The following is a 19,316-nucleotide window of genomic DNA, read 5'->3' as shown; positions in this document are numbered from 1 at the left end:
ACATACCTGGCCTGGCCTCTGTGAGGCTGAGCAGGAGGCACAAGTTCTGGTCCAGCCAGCATAACTTGATGAGATGCTGCCTCAGAGTAAGAAAGTGCTGGGTAGTAGCTAGTGCACAGCCTGTGGACTCAGTCCCAGTACTGAAAACATTAAAAACTCGGCCAACAAGCTGGCTGGCCTGGAAAAGTGCGAGGGAAGGGCAGAGGGCTTTGGGTCCCACATAGTCCCTTTGGACCCCGCTGTGGATCCTCCGTGAGCGCACTGGGGCAGTTGTCAGTGCCTGACAGCTGTCTATCAAATCCACCTGGGCCTAACGTGCGAGCGCTCAGCTGTAACCAATCCCAGCATCTCTGATGTCACCAAACCTGGGCCAGGGGGCTTACAAATTGGAGCACAGCCTGGGCAACTTAGCGAGACCCTGTCTCAAAATAAATTTTAAGAAGGGGTAAGGGTATAGCTCAGTGATGGTGCACTTTTGAATTCAGTCACTAGTGCTGCAAAACAACCAAAACACAACAAATGCCTTGTCGTTGGTCTAATGACCGTTGTTCAGAGGTGAGCTTGAAATGCGATATCCTCCTTAGACCCCAGCTGGAGGGATTTAGTTATGGAGGACCTAGTAAGATAATGACCTGTGGAGAACCCCCATAAATATCTGCCCAGCTCTGGTAGGCTGGGGAGTCCATTGTCTGGCAGGGGCCTGTTGTGGGCACAGGGTCAGGAGTCGGGACTCCCGGGACGTGCGGCTGAGGGCATCACCTGCTGAGCTTCCCAGCATTTCCCTGCCAGTCACACAGTCGCACCCTCCTTCTTTAAGCTGGCAGTCACCGAGCTGGCCTTTAGGGATCGAGAGGCTGAGATCCCAGGAGATCTTAAATTGGGAGTAGGGGGTTGAGATCTCGCTCTAAAGCCAGTGCTCTTGCTGCTGTTGAAAATCTTTGAGATAGCCAGGTTTGGTGGCATGACTGTAACCCCAGCACTCAGGAGGCTGAGGCCGGATGATCACTATGTGTTCAAGGCCAGCCTGGGCTACATAGCAAGACACTGTCTCAAAAAACAAAATAAAACAAAAGGAATGAAAAAAGAAAAATGTGAGGGATAGTGTAGAATAGGAATCAGCAGGGTTAGGGCTGCCCCAAATCTCTTCCTTTGGGACTCTGGTGGACATCTGAGCACTGATGCAGATGTGGGACCCTAAGGACCCAGATTTCTGGGGCACATAGGCTGGTACTGTTACAGGGAAGAAAGCCTGGAATTACTTTCTAAACTTGAATGTGTTCTTGGTCAAAATCCAGCAGTGCCACTCTGGAATAGCCTAGGCTGACTCTTCTGCCTGTGTGCTAGTGCGTGTGTGCCCAGGTGTTCATGGTACATTGTTGTAACTAGTACAACAGCCAGCAGCAAGCGACTGGGCGCGGGTGCAGTGTGCTCAGTGGAGCTCAGCCAGCGATAATCTCCAGCAGAGAATGAAAAAGCCAAATTTCAGATGCCCTTTGACAAGAGGGTGAATAGGAGGTGGACTGTGATACAACAATGAAAAGGAACAAGTGCTCCAGCTTGTTTTATCAAAGATAAATCTTAAAAGCAATGTGAAGGGGCCAGCCAGATAGCTCAGCAGATTAAAGCGCCTGCTGAGGCAGACACAGTGAACCGGGGTTCAGTCCCCGAAGTGCTGTGCTGGCCCCATCCCCGGGGTGTGCTGAAACTGCAAGTGAGACTGGGCGTGGTGGCTCGCCTGTAATTCCAGCTCTTGGGAGGCTGAAAACAGGAGGATTACTATGAGTCCAATCTGTGTAGTAAAATGCTGTAGACCCTGCACTGAATATTTTTTTAAAAAGCAATGTTAAATGAAAAAAGCAAATTGCAAAAAGTATACAAATGGAGTTATTCTTTTTTAAGAAAGTGAAAGACAGTTCTACATTACATAGTGTTTAGCACTGTGTAGCTATGTGGTGATGCAAGAAATAAGAGCGAGGGAACGACTAAGTAGAGTTTGGCAGTCACAGTGGGCAGGACGGATGGGCAACGCTGGCCACGGAGCACAGGCGTCGGGCTGCTCAGGGCTTCTTGCTCTGGGGGTGGGCGCATGCCTGGGTGTCCCCTTAGGCTCCTTTTTAAAAATATTTGGTACAGAGTCTCACTATGCAGCTCAGACTCGTAGTGATTCTCCTGCCTCAGCCTCCCCAGCACTGGGACTACAGGCATGCGCCATCATGCCTGGTTTTGGAGCTAGCATGGTGCAACCAGGGTTCCAGGGCTGGCGCAGCATATAGTACTGGGGATCAAACCCCAATCCTTGCTCTTGTCAGACAGGCACTTAGACTGCTGAGGTATCTCCCCAGCCCGTTAGGCTTCTTAACTTTTATTACTTATATGTTGCATGTGTCGGACATTTCATGATTTAAACAAGAAAAAGATACCAATCCTGGGGACCAGAAAGGAAGTTCCAGCTTTAGGGAAGGTCTGGGAGGACAGCAGTGGAGATGGGTGCTCTGTGCTGTGCACAGGTCCTTACTGGGGTTGGCACAGCTGCCACTCAGAGGACAGAAGGCCAGCTGCTACCTCTGTCCGCATTGCCTAAAGCAGACTGAGATGTGGCCACAGAGCTGGAATGGCAGGAGAGGGAACCCAATACCTGGATTCTGTTGTTGTTACTGGCGGGCTGGCAGCCACATCACTATAAATCAGTCCATGCCTGGTCTTTTCTTTCTTTTTTTCTCCTGACTGTAGTACTGGGAAATTTGGTGCTTGTTTTATACCAGGACTGTGCAAGCAGAGCGACCTCACCCTGTATGCAGCCCGGCCTGGGCTTCGGCTGTGGAAGGCCGACGTGCGAGGCTCAGTGCAGGCCACCTTCATCCTCAAGGACGTCTTTGCCGGTGGGGTCACGCCCTTCGAGCTGTACCCACGTGTGGATCCCACAGACCGGGGTGGCTGTGGCTCTCCTGAGAAGCACCTGGGGCTGGTGTCCTGCTTCTTCCGGGAAGGCTGGGTGCTGAGCTGGAACGAGTACAGCATCTACCTTCTGGACACCGTGAGCCAGGTGTGTAGTGGCCCGGGCTGCGGGTACCTCAGGGAAAAGGGATCTGGTTCCTGTGTCTTCCCTCTCCTGTGGGCCGCTCAAGGGAATGAATAGAACATTTGGTCATTTTTTGTAGATTTTAAAAAATAGTTTGCTTTTGAAATTCAGTCCTGACTAAAGCGCCTGCTTAGGCAGAGCAAAGCGGCCGGGGGTTCGATCCCTGAGCCTGCCATGCTGGCCCCGCCCCCGGGGCATGCTGAGATTGCAGTTGAGACTGGGCATGATGGTGCGTGCCTGTAATCCCAGTGCTTGAGAGGCTGAACATAGGTGGATCCCTACGAGTCTGATCTATGCAGTGAGACCCTGTAGACGCTGTACTAAATACTTAAAAAAAAAAAAAAAAAAAAAAAGAAATTCAGTCCTGTTTACCCTTCCAAGAAATGAGGTGCACATTTTATATGTAAGTGCTATTCCCTGCAGGCTGGCTGGGCCATGTTCTTCCTTTTTCCTTTTTACCCAGTGCTGAGAATGAAGCCCAGGGCCTTGCCATGCTAACCAGACACCACTTCCGTCACTGAGTTGATAGGTTCTGGCCCTGGTGTGAATTGCTGAACTATTATGGTGGTCAGCTCACATGGCTGAAGCCCTTAAATAACCGCTCATCTTCCCAGAGACCACCTCTCCCCTCTCCAAGCCAGCCCAAGGTGCAGTTTCCTCTCACCTTTCCCGCCACCTCAGGGAAGACCTCAATCAGCTCCTCAGATACTTCTAAACAGCCCCCTCCAACCCCACCCCAGCAAAAGGCCAGAAAAGCCCCAGCTTTCTTTGTCTCAGCGTAGAGGATCTACCTGCCCCATCTGCCCTCGATCTTCTCCGTGTCTTTGGAGTTAATAGAGGCTTTTATCTTTCCTATCTCTTTGTTGCACTGCCGAAAAACCTGTCCCGAGCAGCACCCCAGCCCCTGGCCCTGCCTTTTCTGACACTGACCACGGTGAGGCGTTGAGCTTTCACTCAGGGCCTGACCACCTCTGGACACACGCAGGCCTGCACTGACCCTGGGCAGGGCAGGGAGGGGCCTGTCCACCCGTCCTCTCTCTCTCACCCCTGCTCGTAGATGAGGTTGCGTTATTCTGCCAGGGTGTTTTCTCACTTTTTAATGACACTAGGGTAACTTCCTGGCATTATTAGATCGTGGTAGGAAGCAGTTTCTGCTTGTATCCAGGTGATAAAGAGGCCACTGTTACTTTAAACAAAGCAGTTCTTTGCCGTTTTTTCTCGTCCTAAGAGTAAAACTTTTGCCAGCCGACACCACCTACAGTCACCCCAGGCTCCCATTGGGCCACTGCTGTGTCCCACCATGGGAGAGGCAGAGCCACCCTGGAGGGGGCAGAGGGTTTTCTTAATAGACGCTTATCCGTCTGGTCCCCATCAGAGCTCCCTAATTACAGTCGTCAGCCAGGCCTAGTGGAATTAGTTCAGTAGAAAATAAAGTGGACCCTCAGACCTCTCGCCCTTTGGGCCTCGCTGGCCTGAGCCTGGTTTTCTGATGGTGGAAGTGGGGTGGTGCTGCTGGCCAGGGGGTTGCTTCCTAGCTGCAGACAGTCTCTGTGCCCCTTCCCAATGATGGTAACTTCTGTCTTCCCTTGGGCTTCTTTGGAGCGTGGCATCAGAATAGCCTGTCACCCAGCCCAGTGCTTTTCACTGCGTACTTCTGAGCTTTGACTGTAGTTGTAATTAACCATGGGTTCCTAAGCAGGGCTGGAGGCCCCAGCCAGAGCAGGTCTGTGGCCTCCCCGGTTCTCAGCAGCCCGGGCCTGCCTCCAGCAATGTGTTGGACTAACAGGAAGTTAGCAGGGAGTGCAGATCCCTCTTTAGGGATGCAGCAGACCGTCCCTTGCTTGTGCTGTTGGCTGCAAAGCAACAGCTGCCAGAGTCACCCACCTGAGCTGGCAGTTCCAGGTCACACTGAAGTCCCTGCAGTGATCAGGACCTAGAGGAGTCTGAGCAGAGAGAAAAACTTGTGCTGGTGAGGAACAGGGACCTGCCCGCGTGGGTGGCAGGAGGTGACAGTAGCCACCGATGGCAGGGGCCCCTTGCCAGGGAGGACGAGATCTGGGTCCCAGGCAGGGGGAGCCAAGTGGTGGGAGCATAGGGAGAGGCTCTGCTGGCCCAGCCCTGTCACCTTACTGCCAAGGTGTATCTGTGAGACCATCTGACTTGGGGCTGAGTTACACTGAAGGATTTTCAGCCAGGTGTAGTGGTATAGGCCTGTGACTCCAGCATTCTGGGAGACTGCAGCAGGATGGCAAGCTTGAGCCCAGCCTAGGCAACTGGGCAAGACTGTCTCCCAATAAATAAATAAAGCTGAGGACGTGGATCAGTGCAAAGACATGAGTTGACTCTACCATACCACAAAAAGAAAACTGAAACCAACCCAGCCTTCAGAGCTGGGCATAGTGGCACACACCTCTAATCCTGCCTACCAAGGAGGGTGAAACAGTGGTAGGCACAAGTCGTGGTCCAACCAGAGCAGCCTAGCAAGACCCTGCCTCAAATAAAAAGGGCTGGGGATGTAGCTCAGTGGCTCAATGGTAGCGCACTCTTGGGTTCACTATCTGGACCTTAAAATTTTTTTCAAAAAGTTGTGATACAGTGTCGCGGTCACTTGCTCGGATTCTTGCACTTCATTATGCTTTGAGCTTTTACTGTTACCTGGTTTTGAAATTTTTATTGATTTATCTCTGACAGGCCACCATTGCTGGTTTGGAAGGATCGGGTGATATTGTGTCTGTTTCCTGCACAGAAAATGAAATATTTTTCTTGAAGGGAGACCGGAACATCATTAGGATTTCCAGCAGGCCCGAGGGACTGGCGTCAGTAGGTTCGTGTTGGCTAGAAACCACGTTGTGAGTCCGAGCGCGAGTGTGGGGCCCTGTGGCGTGTAATGAGGCTTCTGTGCTCTTACTGGCCGAGCTGTGGCAACTTCTCCTGAACAAGCGGGTGTTCTTGTTGGTAATTCGCACAGCCCCAGATTTGAGTGCTGGGGAGCATTGTGGACACGGCTGCCAGGACTTGGTGCAGTGAAGCTGCTCCGGGTGTGCACAGCCTACTGGGCTGTCACCCGTTCATGCGGGTGCAGCTCAGCAACTGAAGTTTGCATTTTGTTTACTTGAAATTAATTGGAATGTAAATAGCTACTTGTGGCTGGTGGCTGCCACCTTGGACAGTGTAGCCCTAGACAAGTCGCCTCCGAGCAGCTCCTGCCCACTTGTCCCGGTGCACCGTGAGCCCAGGGTCCCTGTGTCTGTTTGACCTCTGTCCTGGCTCCTGGCAATGTGGGTAGCACAGAAGCCTGGTGACCAGTGCGTACTATAGCTGTCCAGGCCCTGGTGGGCTTTGTGTGTATTGAGAGGGATGCACCCTACAGTGGAATCTAGCTGGCTCGCAGTCATGGGGACAGGCCCCGTGTTATGCTGCCCTGGCTGCTCTGTGCTTGTGTTGACAGCGATCACCGCATCTACTTCTTCATCCAGAGCCTGTGCCAGTGGAAAATTGCTTGTCCCACCTTGAACTTCAGGAAGGTCGTCAGTATACCTGTATTTTTCAAATGCTTTCTGAGTCAAATTAAGGTTTATTTAAGACATAGTCGAAGTATGAGATCTACCCAGCACAGACTTTTTACAATGAAGGATTTGTGAGCTGAAGTGATACAGGCTGTATACTTGGGGTGTTCCCTGCTGCTAGCCCAGGAGATAGCTGCAGTAGCAAGCTGTTTTCCTGAGTCTGACCCTGAGCTTCCCTCATTGCAGAGCCGCAGACAGCCACCTGTAGCTCTGCTTATCGTGTCACAGGCCTCAGAGACCATGCTCCCGCTCTGCCAGCTGCTTCCCTGGGTAGCCAACTCTTGGGCAGCAGTGTTTACCAAACTCTTTTTCTTTAGCTAGAGACAGTCTGGAGGTCGTGAGATGTCCCGAATACATCCCTGTGGAGTGTCCGGAGAAGCCCCCTGGAGTCAGCACTGCAGGGACCAGGCTTAGGGCCTCCTCGGTGGCCAGTTCGGTGGCCAGCTCAGCAGCCAGCAAGCCCCGGAGCCGGAGCAGCTCGCTCACCTCCACCGACAGTGGCTCCAGTCTGCTGCTGCCCACACCTCCAGGCGGCCTGGAGCCCAGCAAAGGCGGACAGCCCCCCTCGCAGCGATTCAGGGCCATCAGTTCAGAGGACTTCGAGCAGGAGCTCATCGTGAAGCCCATCAGGGTGAGGAGGAAGAAGAAGAAGAAGACAGGTGGGTCTGTCTTGCAGTGTGCATCTGCAGACTCAGAGATGAGGCAACAACCTCTGGGAAGCGAACGTACTCCTTGAGGGAGGAGTCATGTGCAAGTGTGCACACGCACGTGCGTGCGTACACGCATGCACACAAGGTAGGTGTGAGTGACCCTAGAGCATTGGTGCACCCTACTGAGAAGGCCTTTTCAGTATTTAAGGTAAAACATGGGCTTCTCCATGTGGCCTGCAGACTGGGCCAGAGATTCTGCAGACTAGGAAGGGGTGGGGCCCAGGAGATCTGTGCTGGTGTGCAGCTGGCCATCTTATCACCGGACGGGGACATAACACGGGACATTATAAACTCTGAATTTCTCTGTGCCTATCATACCTCGCTGGCTGAAGGTCACTGCGGGGCTTAGCATTTAAACGATGTTGAAAGAGGGATCTGTGATGTAGTGGGACACCCTGCTTTGCTGGCACCTCCTTCTGGAGAATTTCTTGGTGAGCTCCATCAGTGTTTCTATCCTAAAACATCCCCGCACCAGGACTGTAGTTGCTTAGGAGGTTTATTCTTTCATTTAAAGTAATTTTTTCTTGAGCCAAAACTTTGTTTCCAAGTCCCCTGTGGCTGTCTGGAGTCAGACTTTCTCCTGAGTGTTCTTATTTTGAATTAGAAGGTGGAGGCAGCCACACCTGTGCGAGCTCCCTGGAGCCAACACCCTGCTCCGAGTTCCCCGGCAGCAGCCCCCGCTCCCTGAGCACGGAGCAGCTGTCCATGACCTCGGGAGTCCCGGGCAGCAGTGTGGACCAGCTGAGCACGGAGTCACCTGCCGGCGAGAGCAGCCTCGGGGGCAGCGAGGTGAATGGCGTCTTGCTGGAGAGTAACGACCCGGAAACATTTAGCATCGTGGAGGCACCTGAGTCTGCCCCCAACATCCTGGACAAAGAAGCCGATGCTGCCTCTCAAGCTCCACAGGGTCACCTAGCATTGGAACCGGAGCTGCTCCCAAGGGACAGTGTGGAAGGTGACGATGACAGGGGACTCATAGAGCTGCCCACTTCTGTGAACGTTGACCCTGGCAAGAGACGTGTGTCCCACCCAGGCCAGGATGGTGCTGCTGAGGCCCCCAAGGGGGAGGACATGGAGGCCAAGGGCTCTCAGGGCCCTTCTCCAGAGCCCCTGCTCCTGGACTCCCTCACAGTGCCTCCCAGCGTCAGCAGGACCTCAAGGGCAGTGCAGTGGCTGCCTGTAGTCAGGGCTGCTGAGGGGAGCACTCAGCAGATCTGTGAAGACCAGGGTATCCCCAGGCTCCTCTGTGCAGAACCCTGGGCTGCTGCTGTCACTGACTATGACTCAGGACAGAAGGAAATACCCATGTCTGAAAGTGACCTGAACAGTGGAAACAGACAGACAACTCCTCTCCTGACCACTTCTGCAGCTGGCACCCAGGAGCCTTGGCTTGAGCCACCATCCCGGGACCCAGTGCTGACCTCCAGTGACGAGGAAGACATCTACGCCCATGGGCTGCCGTCTTCATCCTCAGAGACAAGTGTCACAGAGCTCCGAGCCGGGCACTCTGTGCAGGACCTGAGCCAGCCTGGGATGGATGACCCCACCCTGCTCAAGTTGGATCAGGTATGTGATGTGGTCGGGTGCGGTCCCTAGCAGTGGCAGGTCAATGATTGCTGTCCTTTTCTTTTTTGGTTCTTTCCCTTTCTTTTGTCAGTACTTGGTGTTGAACCTGGGGGTGTTCTATCAAGAGCTACATCCCAGCTCTTGGAGACAGGATCTTGCTAGGTTGCCTGGATAGGGTTCAAAGTTGTGACCCTCCTGCCTCAGCCTCCTGAGTTGCTCAGATTATAGGCTTGTCTCGTACCTGGCAGACTACTTTTTTGCATAAAGACTTCTTGGCAAGTCTGATTATTTTCCTTCTTATGGAAATCATTTATAATCCTGCTATAAAACCTGAATACATCTTGAAGTCTGGGCTTGGGAGAATTTGTGGTGTAGGCTTCTGAGCTACTTTTGAGCCCCCCCCCCCCCCCAGTGCCCTGTTGTGGTGGGAAACAGCTTCTTGTGTTTGTGCCGGACTGGAGCAGCCGGTGTGGTGGATGGAGGCCGGCGTCCCTTCCTGTCCACGCACAGATCCCTGAAGGAGTTGCCGCCTCCCTGACCTGCAGGTCGCTAGTCTTATGTGTCTGCCCAGCCCATGGAATAAGGAGGAGTCTATGGACTTTGGAGACATTTTTATAAAAATTATTTTTTTAAAAGGTGTTTGCCCTCCTTAGTACATCCTTATAACGAGATGCATTTGGCTTCAAAGCTAACTCCTCCTATGGCGTTTCCTGCTGACCATGGACTTGAGATGTGGCCCATGGCCATCCACTTCCCTCCACAGCTGTGGATTCTCTGTGCTGACAGTGCAGTGCCTGTCAGCACTCGCCACATGCAGGGACGTGCCACATGTGTCTGGAGGGCAGCACGCTTCTTCGAAAGCACAATAGGCCGCAAACCAGGGACTCTTTCCCCGGTGCCTGAGGAGGAACCTGAGGCTCGGGAAACCCCGCAATGAGAGGGCAGAGCAGGCCTGGCCTGTGCCCCCTGGGACCTCGGAGTCCAGCCTGGCGCCACTCTCCAGCCCCACATTGCTCCTCGTCCAATGCTTCCTAATCCCCTGGGATTGCTTTGTGCTGTGGCATCCAGTGCTGGAGGCAGCCAAGTAGGTTCTGTCATTGTGGACTGAGGCTGAGGAAGCCAAGCTGGCCACAGGGCACACAAGCCAGGTTGAATAAAGCCGGGTCCTTGTTCACAGGACACCGAGCGTTACTCAGGAACAGCGTCAGAGTGTTACAGGTCACCAGTCTTCCCAGGGGCACCTGCATCCATTGCAGCATGGCTCTGTGCAGGCTGAGCATGGGACGAATTTATTTGGCTCCTCCGAAACCCTTGCAGCCTTATGACACTGTCCTCCATGACAGCCATGCAGTGAGCGCAGCTCCGTCCCTGCACTGGTTCTCATGCACCCCTGTCCTCCTCAGTTTGCAGAGAGCTGGATGGGCTACTCAGGCCCTGGCTACGGCATCCTCAGCCTGGTGGTGTCCGAGAAGTACGTCTGGTGCCTGGACTACAAGGGCGGCCTGTTCTGCAGTGCACTGCCAGGAGCCGGGCTCCGCTGGCAAAAGTTCGAAGATGCCGTCCAGCAGGTGGCAGTGTCACCCTCAGGTTGGCCTCCCCACCCACAGCCGCGCCCCACTCTGGGCTTCTGTTGCTGTGTGCCACCCTGGATGGGATCTGGGAAGGAGCCCAGAGATGGAAAATCGCCTCCTTCCCCATCAGTGAATGGCGTCAGAACTGTTTAGAGTTCGGGATTTTGTTCATTTATTTATTTATTTGTGTCTTTTTTGAGACGGTCTTGCTATGCAGCTCAGGCTGGCCTTGCACTCACCTTGAGCCCAGGCTGGTCTCCAACTTGAACATAGTTTTTTAAAAATTAATTTTATTGAGAAATAGCAATGAGACAGTTTCAAAACAGGCTAGTAGGACAGTTTCAATAATTAATACATTGCATATTGTTGTCTTCATAGTAGTTATTCATAGTACAAGATGCAGATATGATATCCTGTCCAAACACTATTAGTACAAATCTTTCTTCTTATTGAATTAAGAGAAAGTAGCTGTAGATCTATCCTAACTATTTTGTATATACAGATACAAAGTGGTCCTTCATTTATTTTTATTTATTTATCTTTTTTTTAAAATTTTATTTATTTATGTGTGTGTGTGTGTGTGTGTGGCCAGCTCAGCCCACCAGGGGGCGGGGCTGGCTGGCATGTGGTGCTGGGGGATTGAACCGCGGTCCTTGTGCTTTGCTAAGCTTGTTCTAAGTAGGCGCTTTAGACCACTGAGCCATCTCACCAGCCCCTGGTCCTTCATTTAGATCCCCTTTTTTTGTTAGTTTTGTCAGAGATAGTATTCCTGTGCCTAAGGAGAGTCACACAGAGAGAAAACATTCTCTCAGGCTTTCACAGAGAGCACATCGGCCAAGCAATGGTCGTGACTCATCCACATGGCTGACACTGACAAAGGATGTACAAACTGTGGTACAGGGTTTCAGGGTAAATCCTGAGGGGATTTGACTGACCTTGGCAGATACAGAAGTTACATTTCTTGTTATAGACATCTTGCTTCATCTTGGTCTTGGGGGCCTGCCCGGTAGCTCAGTTCTTTAAGTGGCTGCTTCAACAAAACAGTCAGGCTCAGGTTGCTTGAGTTCGATCCCCACAACACAATACAGCCAGTCATGCCTTGAAGGCATTCAGTGTAAAAAAAACAAAAACAAACAAACAAACAAAAAAAAACACTTCATCTTGGTCTTAACCATCCTGCAGAAAAGTATAATAACGAGGTATAAAAAGTAAAGCCATATTAATATGCTGAGCTGTGAAAGGCTCAAGTCAACAACTTCTGACGTTGCCAGTCCTCTGGATAACCCACTACTACTAGGGACTACGGGACTAAAAATGTACTTCCATATGTCCTTGTCTCCAAAGCCACTGAACTCAGGAGGGCAGGCCTGGGAACATGCAGGGTTCATTCCAATGGCTTGGATTCCTTTCTGGAAAGTCTTTAATGAGCTCTATGTTCTGGATGAATGATCTATACCCAGCTGCAGAGAAGTATACCAGGCTGTTCACCTGTCACTAAGGGTCTTAGTGACAGTAGCACTTCCAAAACACTCCCCAAAAAAACCCCACTCCCTTTCTGTCCCGGACCGGCATTTTCTCCATTGCACTTGTTTATTTTCCTTCCTCGCCTTCCTTTCCTCCATACCTTTCTCCCTTCCTTCCTCTCTCTTTTTTTTTTTTTTTTTTGTTTTTAATAGTACTTGGGGTCAAACTACCGAGCTACATACCCAGGCCTTTATTTTGCGAGAGGGTCCCACTAAGTTTCCCAGGTGGGACTTAAGCTTTGGATCCTCCTGCCCCAGCTTGTTGGAGTTCCAGGAACTCCACACCTGGATTGCTTTTTCTTAGTGTTGGCCACTGTATTTCAGCGTGATGGGGCAGGTGGGCCAGAAGCTCGTGTGCACGTGTGCCCTGCCATTTGGTTCCAGCCACTCCTTGGGCACTAATGGCACCTCAGTACGTCTCTGTAGACCAGCACTTGTAGCCAGGCATAGTGGGGGATGCGCGCAATCTCAGCACTCAGGAAGCTGCGGCAGGAGGATCACTGTGAGTTTGAGGCTAGCTTGGGCTACACAGAGTTCAGGTCTACCTAAACAGTGAGACCTTGACTCAAAAAAACTTCTCAGACCTCTGATGTCATTGCAGTTTTTGTGCCCCTGGAGTGAAAGTGAGCGACATGGTAGCCCCAAGTGCTCTCTGCTTCTGGAACCTGAAGCCTCAGATCAGCCTGTAAGGGGACAAGTAGGCTAGAGGATGCTGAGGGATGTAGCACTGAAGCCCAGCAGCTGGAGGGGGGTAGCAGAGGCGCAGACCTCCGGCCTGGCCTGGTGGAGTGGAAGAGCAGATACGATCTGGAAATCTCCTACAGACCCAAGATGCAGGTCTTCATAGGTGACTCGAACCTTGGTCCTGCAGTGAGTAGAATGTTTGTTTTCCCAGGAGCCCTGCTCTGGAAGATTGAGCAGAAGTCCAATCGTGCTTTTGCGTGTGGGAAAGTCACCATCAAGGGCAAGCGGCACTGGTATGAAGCGCTGCCCCAGGCTGTGTTTGTGGCCTTGAGCGATGACACGGCCTGGATCATCAGGACCAACGGCGACCTGTACCTGCAGACCGGTGAGCAGCAGCCCACTTGGAACAGCCGCTCGCCCCAGAGTCAAGTGTGGTTTTAGTAAAGCCCTTTCTAGAGTGAGCGTGTGGAATAGATCAGCAGTGCTCTGCTGCTGAGCAGATTCAGCTTGGACAAGTTTAGGGCAAGTTTAAGTCCTCGGGCTGTGTAGTAGTAGAGCGGCACTGTCCTGTCCTGTGGCTAAGCTTGGCTGTCACTCACCCTGGGGGTCCAGCGTCAGGAGAAGAGGAAGACAGAAAGACCAGCAGAGCCCTCTCTCCTGGGAGCATAAGGGACTGCGCTGGCTTCAGTCAGCTCAAGGCCCAGCTCCTGTGTACACATGGGTCAGAAAACTATGAGAGGACTGGCAAGATAGCTCAGCTGTCTAAAGTGCCTGCTTAGGCCAGCACAGGGACCAAAGTTTGATCACATGCCACACCAGTCCCACCCCCAGGGTAGGCTGAGGCGCCCCCCCCCCCAACACACACAGAGAACTAATTTTTTCTAAATGGCAGCCAGCTTCTTCTAGGAAACTGCCCTCAGAGAAACCTTCAGCTCCTAGAAGTAGCACAGTGGGGCTGTGTATTACAAAAATAAGCTATAACGAGGGTCTGTGCTGTGTGTGTCAGCACAGTGGGAGACAGCTTGTCAGGGGCGCCAGCCCGGCATGCTGGGGAGGACAGGGCAGGAGTGCTGCTGTGCTGCCTGAGCCCTGTGGTGTGTGTGCAGCTCACTCTTCTGCCCTTCAGCATTACTGGTTCCTGGCTCTGGAGAGTGAGTGCCCCCGCTCCGCTGCCATCCCTGGGCCTGCAGCCCCAGGCTGCCTGCTGGGCCAAGTGAGGTGGCCAGGGTCCTCCGGGGGTCCTCTCTTAATTGGAAAGAACTCCACGAAGTGCTGCACCTCCAGCACCCAGGATGTTGGAACTTCTTTCATGTGGGGCAGGGCACCCAGGAATAGGAGCAGCCACATCCCAGCCTGGGGCGCCACAGTGGCAGATGAGCCAGGCTCTCCCAGTCCTATTGAGAGTATGGTGCTGGCCCAGGCTGTGTAGTGAAGAGGCAGCAGATGAGGCCAGACACAGTGGTTCACCCTGTGATCCCAGCTTGGGAGCCTGAGGCAGGAGGATTGTAAGTCTGAGTGCAGCCTGGACCATTCATGGACTTGATAAGATAATGAAAACAGGCCTGGGGTATAGTTGAGTGCAGAGGCCCCAGGTTCAGTCCCGTTCTGGGAGGGGGTCCTGCCGTAAAGCTTTCGTGCCTATAGTGTCAAGGCCCAGCTGCAGGCTGGGCCACAGAGCACAGGGTAGGCCCCAGCTCTGCTGCCTTGGGAGTGACTTAAGCTCACTGGGACACGCTATCGGCTGATGGGGAGGGGAAAGAGCCTGGACAGGGCTCAGGACCCTGAGCTCTGGCTCTGCCACGACCTAGCAGTGATGGCAGACAACCAGGGGTTTGCATTCACAGTGGGACCGAACCCTGGCAAGCTCTGGCAGGGGGTGGCCCCAGGCAGCTGGGTCCCCGGGTGCCTGAGGCCAGCAGGCGGCCTTCCTGGCAGACAGCAGTTCTGCAAGCCTCGTTGGCTGCTGCGTTCCTCATTGGGCTTCTTCAGCTGCCATTGCAGCCTCTGAGCTCCCAGGATCCCAGAGGATCTGGATGGTGTTCTTTTGGGGTCCAGATCGTCTAAAAGTGCCTCAGACAGGCATCATGGTGAAGCAGAACTTAACCTTTTTGTGTTGACTAAACCTTAAAAAGAAGAGGTGCATGCTGAGAAAACATAACCAACACAGACACATACACATAAACATGCGCCTGCACACAGCCACAAACACAGGTGCCAGAAGGGGAGGAAGCGCTGATGGTCTTGGGCTCCTCCCCCACCGTAGGCCTCAGCGTGGACCGCCCCTGTGCCCGGGCCGTGAAGGTCGACTGCCCCTACCCACTGTCCCAGATCGCTACCCGGAACTGCGTGGTGTGGGCGCTGACAGAGCAGAGGGCCCTGCTGTACCGTGAGGGTGTGAGCAGTTTCTGCCCTGAGGGGGAGCAGTGGAAGTGTGACATCATCAGGTATGGCCAGGTCCTGTCCATCACCGCCTGGGTGTGACTCACCTCTACTCTCTGCCAGGCCCCACTGTTTCTTGGGCAAAGCAGCCCCAGAGCTGCCACGGGAAGGGAACTCTTGAGTTGACCCAGTGAATTATGGAGTCCGGGCATGGCACTGGGCCACCTGTGCCAGCAGCCCGCACATCGGGGCAACTCTGTGGTCATCTGTCTTGAAGTGGTCTTTAGTCAGAGCTGCTCTTGTCACAGGAGAGTGGCGCATGTCAGCACTCTGCAAGGGGAAGGCAGGGAGATCATGAGTTTGAGCCCAGCCTTGGCAACTTAGACTCTGTATCAAAATTAAAAGGGCTGGGAATGTAGCTCAGTGTGAAGGCTCTGGTTTGAATGTAGCAGCCAGGGGGCATCCAAGGAGACTGCTGTGATCTGGGGTTGGCTAGGGTCAGGCTTCAGGTGCCGAGACTCCGCCCAGCTTGTAGGCCCTTACTGGCGGTGGCCCTCCCTGCTGGCAGCATGGTAAGCGTAGAGGTAGCCTGCCTTCAGAGCCACACAGAGCCTCCAGGCTGGCCAGGGCAGCAGGCTGCGGGGCAGTGCCTGCCAGGGATGGGTGCATGTGCATCCTACTTGTAGGGAGTTTGCAGCTACTTCTTGGGGGAAGACCAGGGAAGAGGTGGGCATGCTCATGGGCCTGGACACGTTCAGCGCCCCTCCCTTGTCAGGAGCCTCCACCGTGCCTCACACACCGGGATCTCCTACCCCACCTGGCCATATGACAGAGCCACACCTCCTCCTTGGCCTTTGCCAACCCAGTCTTGAGTCGCACCTGGTGACACTGTGGGGCTGACTCTGCTTTCTTGCTTTTTTCAGTGAAAAGCAAGCACTAGAACCTGTCTGTATCACTCTCGGGGACCAGCACACTCTCTGGGCACTGGACGTCCGTGGGAAGCTGTGGTTCAGGACCGGTGTGGCGGCCAAGAAGCCCCAAGGGGATGACGGTCACTGGTGGCAGGTAGCACTGGCTCTGCTGCGGGTTGCTATCCTCCTGGGCTTCTGTGAGGTTAGACTTCCTGGGTCTGGCTCCATTGAAAACACTAAGGACTTTTCACAGCAAAGAACTTGCAAAGACTTCTTTGCTTAAATTGTGAAGACTGGCTCCGTGTTTCCTTTGGTGGCATTTAGACCCGTACATTGCAAGCTAGATAGACCCAGTGTCATTTGCTGGGAGACCAGGATAATAGCGATGATGTGTTCTAAACAGTGTGCTGAGAAGAGACTCGACAGACTGGGTTTGCCAGTCCAACCCAAAATTCAAGTTTCCCCATCTCTGTGGTGTGCTTGAAAGGCCTTAAAATGCACACCTGAAGTTCCAGCCCTCGGGAGGCTGGAGGCAGGATCAATGCAAGTTCAAGGCCCCCATGAGAAAGGTTAGGGTAGAAGGTGTCTGTGAGGAGGCTGGGTGCTTTTTAGTCACGGAAATTACACGTGCCCAGTTACCCACACATGTAGCATGAAGTACACAAGAAAGACAGGAACATTTCCTGGGAGTGATGGTGCCGGCCCCGTGGGTCCTACGGTCTCCTGCCACTCAGCCGGTACATCGCAGTGCTGTGGGCCCTGCCCTTCAGGGCCGTACAGGACATGACGGCGCCTTCTCCCCTGTTCTGACTGTGGCCTCCACTCCTCTACACTCTGCAGGTGAGCATCACAGACTACGTGGTGTTTGACCAGTGCAGCCTATTCCAGACCATCATCCACGCCACGCACTCAGTGGCCACCGTAGCTCAAGCACCCGTGGAGAAGGTGGCAGACAAGCTGCGCACAGCATTCTGGTCCCAGCAGCTTCAGTGCCAGCCCAGTCTGCTGGGGGTCAACAGCAGCGGCGTCTGGATCTCCTCGGGCAAGAATGAGTTCCACGTTGCCAAGGGAAGCCTCATAGGTCGGCGAAGGGTTTTTTCTTCACTGTGCTTTTTGGACAGCTGCACCTCATTATTTTATTTTAGGTTTTGCAACATGTGGGATCAAGCCCAGGGCCTCGTGCAACATTTAAAGGAAAGGTTTCACCATCTGGGCTGGAAAGCTCACATAGTACTGGTGGGCCGGGTGCTGTGGGGGGCGCCATGCTGTCTTCTTTGTCCCTTCTCCTTTTGCACCACCATTCCTGAGGCTTCACGGATCCAGCACAGGAGCTTCCTATACGCTCCGGTTACACTAGAAGAAAGCAAGTGGAGCACACCTATAGTAAATCTCACATAGAAGTGAGCTCCAGCCCCACAGAACCTGGGCGAAAGAAGAGTTCATTGCTGGAGGGGAGTCCTGGCCACTGTACGATAAGGCCTGGCCAGCTGAGAAGGAGCTGGGGCGCATTCTGTGAGGGAAGCCTGGGTTCTGAGTTCCCTGTCTCTTGCGTCCTCTGGCCACTACTCACGGCCTGCAGCTGCGGGTGGCGGGCTACGCTGGCTCATAGTGCTAGCCAAGGGACACTGGACAGGCTAAGGAGATGGCTCAGTGGAATAAGTGCTTCCCTGGCAAGCACAAGGGCAATCCCCAGTTCAATCCCTGGTTCCACCAAAAAAAAAAAAAAAAAAGGGGGGGACACTGGACAGCTGTGAAAGGTTCCCAAGGCCAGCTGCGGGCTAGAGCAAAACTGGTGTTTTCACTGATGTCATCCCTTCCCCCACCCTCTTCACTCTCTCCAGGCACTTACTGGAATAATGTGGTTCCCCGGGGGACTGCTTCCGCGACAAAATGGGCCTTCGTGTTGGCTTCTGCAGCTCCCACCAAGGAAGGTTGGTCTGAGTGTACTGGATGGAACTGAACATTCAGACTGTTCTGCCTGGGGCCCAGTGCATGATGAGCCCAGCAGCACAGCCCTTAGCCGAGGAGATGCGGCCATGGTGACCTGACCAGGGCTGAGCGCCACAGCAGATGGACAGGAGCTGCATCAGGCAGGGTGTTCTGAAGGGACCGACTGCATCAGGGGCAGTAGCAAGGATTGTGGCTTCTTGGGCCCCATCCGTTGACTCCGGAGAAGCCTCAGCCTCTGCTCTCCTGAGTCCCCACTGTACCTGTGCAGAACTGCAGCCCCTTAGGACATGCAGCTTTGCAGCCAAGAGAGGCAGGAAGGCCTTGCTGCTAGCTGGGATGCAGAAGTTAAGTAGCCCTGCCGGGAAGGGTCTAGAACCTCTGCCCAGAGCCACAGAGGAGGTTAGCAATTTGCTGGAAGCCTGGGGCGGAGAGGAAGCTGCTTGCTTATTGCTTAGTTCAGCAGTGGTCCCAGCATTCGGTGACGTGGTGGGTTCCATGCACGACTCACCAGCTCATCATGACCACGGTTCTGCCAGAAAGCTCTGGACTTGGGTGTTTCCTGAGATTCACCCAGGTCCCTTTGGCAGTGAAAAGGCCTCTGTACCCACCCTGGGTGCTGATGGCCAGAGTGCTACACTGCTTCTGCCGAGGCTGTCATATAAGCAGGTGACAGACCTTTCCCTTAGGTTTCAGTGTACAAAATGTATCTGGCCACAGTGTTGAAAGTGTATCTTTTTTTTTTTTTTAATTTATTTTTATTTATTACATTTATTTATTGTGTGTGTGTGTGTGTGTGTGTGTGTGTGTGTGTGTGTGGCCAGCTCAGCCCACCAGGGGGCGTGGCTGGCCGGCATGTGGTGCTGGAGGATTGAACCGCGGTCCCTGGTGCTTTGCCAAGCTTGTTTCAAGTAGGTGCTTTAGACCACTGAGCCATCTCTCCAGCCCCTGAAAGTGTATCTTGGGCTATGAACTATAACCAAGGTTTAACTTCCCAAGAATTATTTGGATCTTTCATAGACTCTTCTAACCCATGCGCTCCATGCAGGGGCAAAGGGTGGGGAGGTGGGACCTTGAGGCGGGACAAGACAGCAGGCCTCCCTCAGCAGCCCCACCAGCGGGTCTGTGTGTCCTTGAAGGAGCAGCCAGCTCCTTCCCCCAGGGCCAGATTAGCGCTCCTTTCCCCCATGAAGTTTAGTGGTTTTTTTTAATTGAAAAACAGATATGAATGAGACATTTTCAAAGCTGATTAATAAGACAGTTTTGATAATCAATACATTGTACATATCTTCTTAGTGGTTATCCATAGTACAAGAAGCAGACAGGATATCCTGTCCAAACACTATTAGTATACCTCTTTCTTCTCATTGAATTAAGCGA

General features: G+C 53.2%; 1 protein-coding gene across 2 annotated transcripts in view; it reads left to right on the top strand.

The window, feature by feature from the left end:
• The window catches only part of Tecpr2 (tectonin beta-propeller repeat containing 2), a 73,347-nt gene that overhangs the window by 31,441 nt on the left and 22,590 nt on the right, over positions 1 to 19,316 (top strand). For both annotated transcript variants that reach the window (XM_004645398.2, XM_023705680.1), the window contains exons 6-15: positions 2,731 to 3,043; positions 5,771 to 5,903; positions 6,963 to 7,304; positions 7,960 to 8,921; positions 10,325 to 10,508; positions 12,911 to 13,084; positions 14,963 to 15,143; positions 16,002 to 16,143; positions 16,830 to 17,070; positions 17,831 to 17,920. In XM_004645398.2, the coding sequence (XP_004645455.1) occupies positions 2,731 to 3,043; positions 5,771 to 5,903; positions 6,963 to 7,304; positions 7,960 to 8,921; positions 10,325 to 10,508; positions 12,911 to 13,084; positions 14,963 to 15,143; positions 16,002 to 16,143; positions 16,830 to 17,070; positions 17,831 to 17,920 (2,762 nt within the window). The remainder of the gene's footprint in view (positions 1 to 2,730; positions 3,044 to 5,770; positions 5,904 to 6,962; positions 7,305 to 7,959; positions 8,922 to 10,324; positions 10,509 to 12,910; positions 13,085 to 14,962; positions 15,144 to 16,001; positions 16,144 to 16,829; positions 17,071 to 17,830; positions 17,921 to 19,316) is intronic.

This window comes from Octodon degus, unplaced genomic scaffold (genome assembly GCF_000260255.1).
Source record: "Octodon degus isolate 3935 unplaced genomic scaffold, OctDeg1.0 scaffold00226, whole genome shotgun sequence".
Classification (NCBI taxonomy): domain Eukaryota; kingdom Metazoa; phylum Chordata; class Mammalia; order Rodentia; family Octodontidae; genus Octodon; species Octodon degus.
The sequence above is the reverse complement of the archived record's forward strand: the minus strand, read 5'-3'. Positions and strand labels throughout refer to the sequence as shown.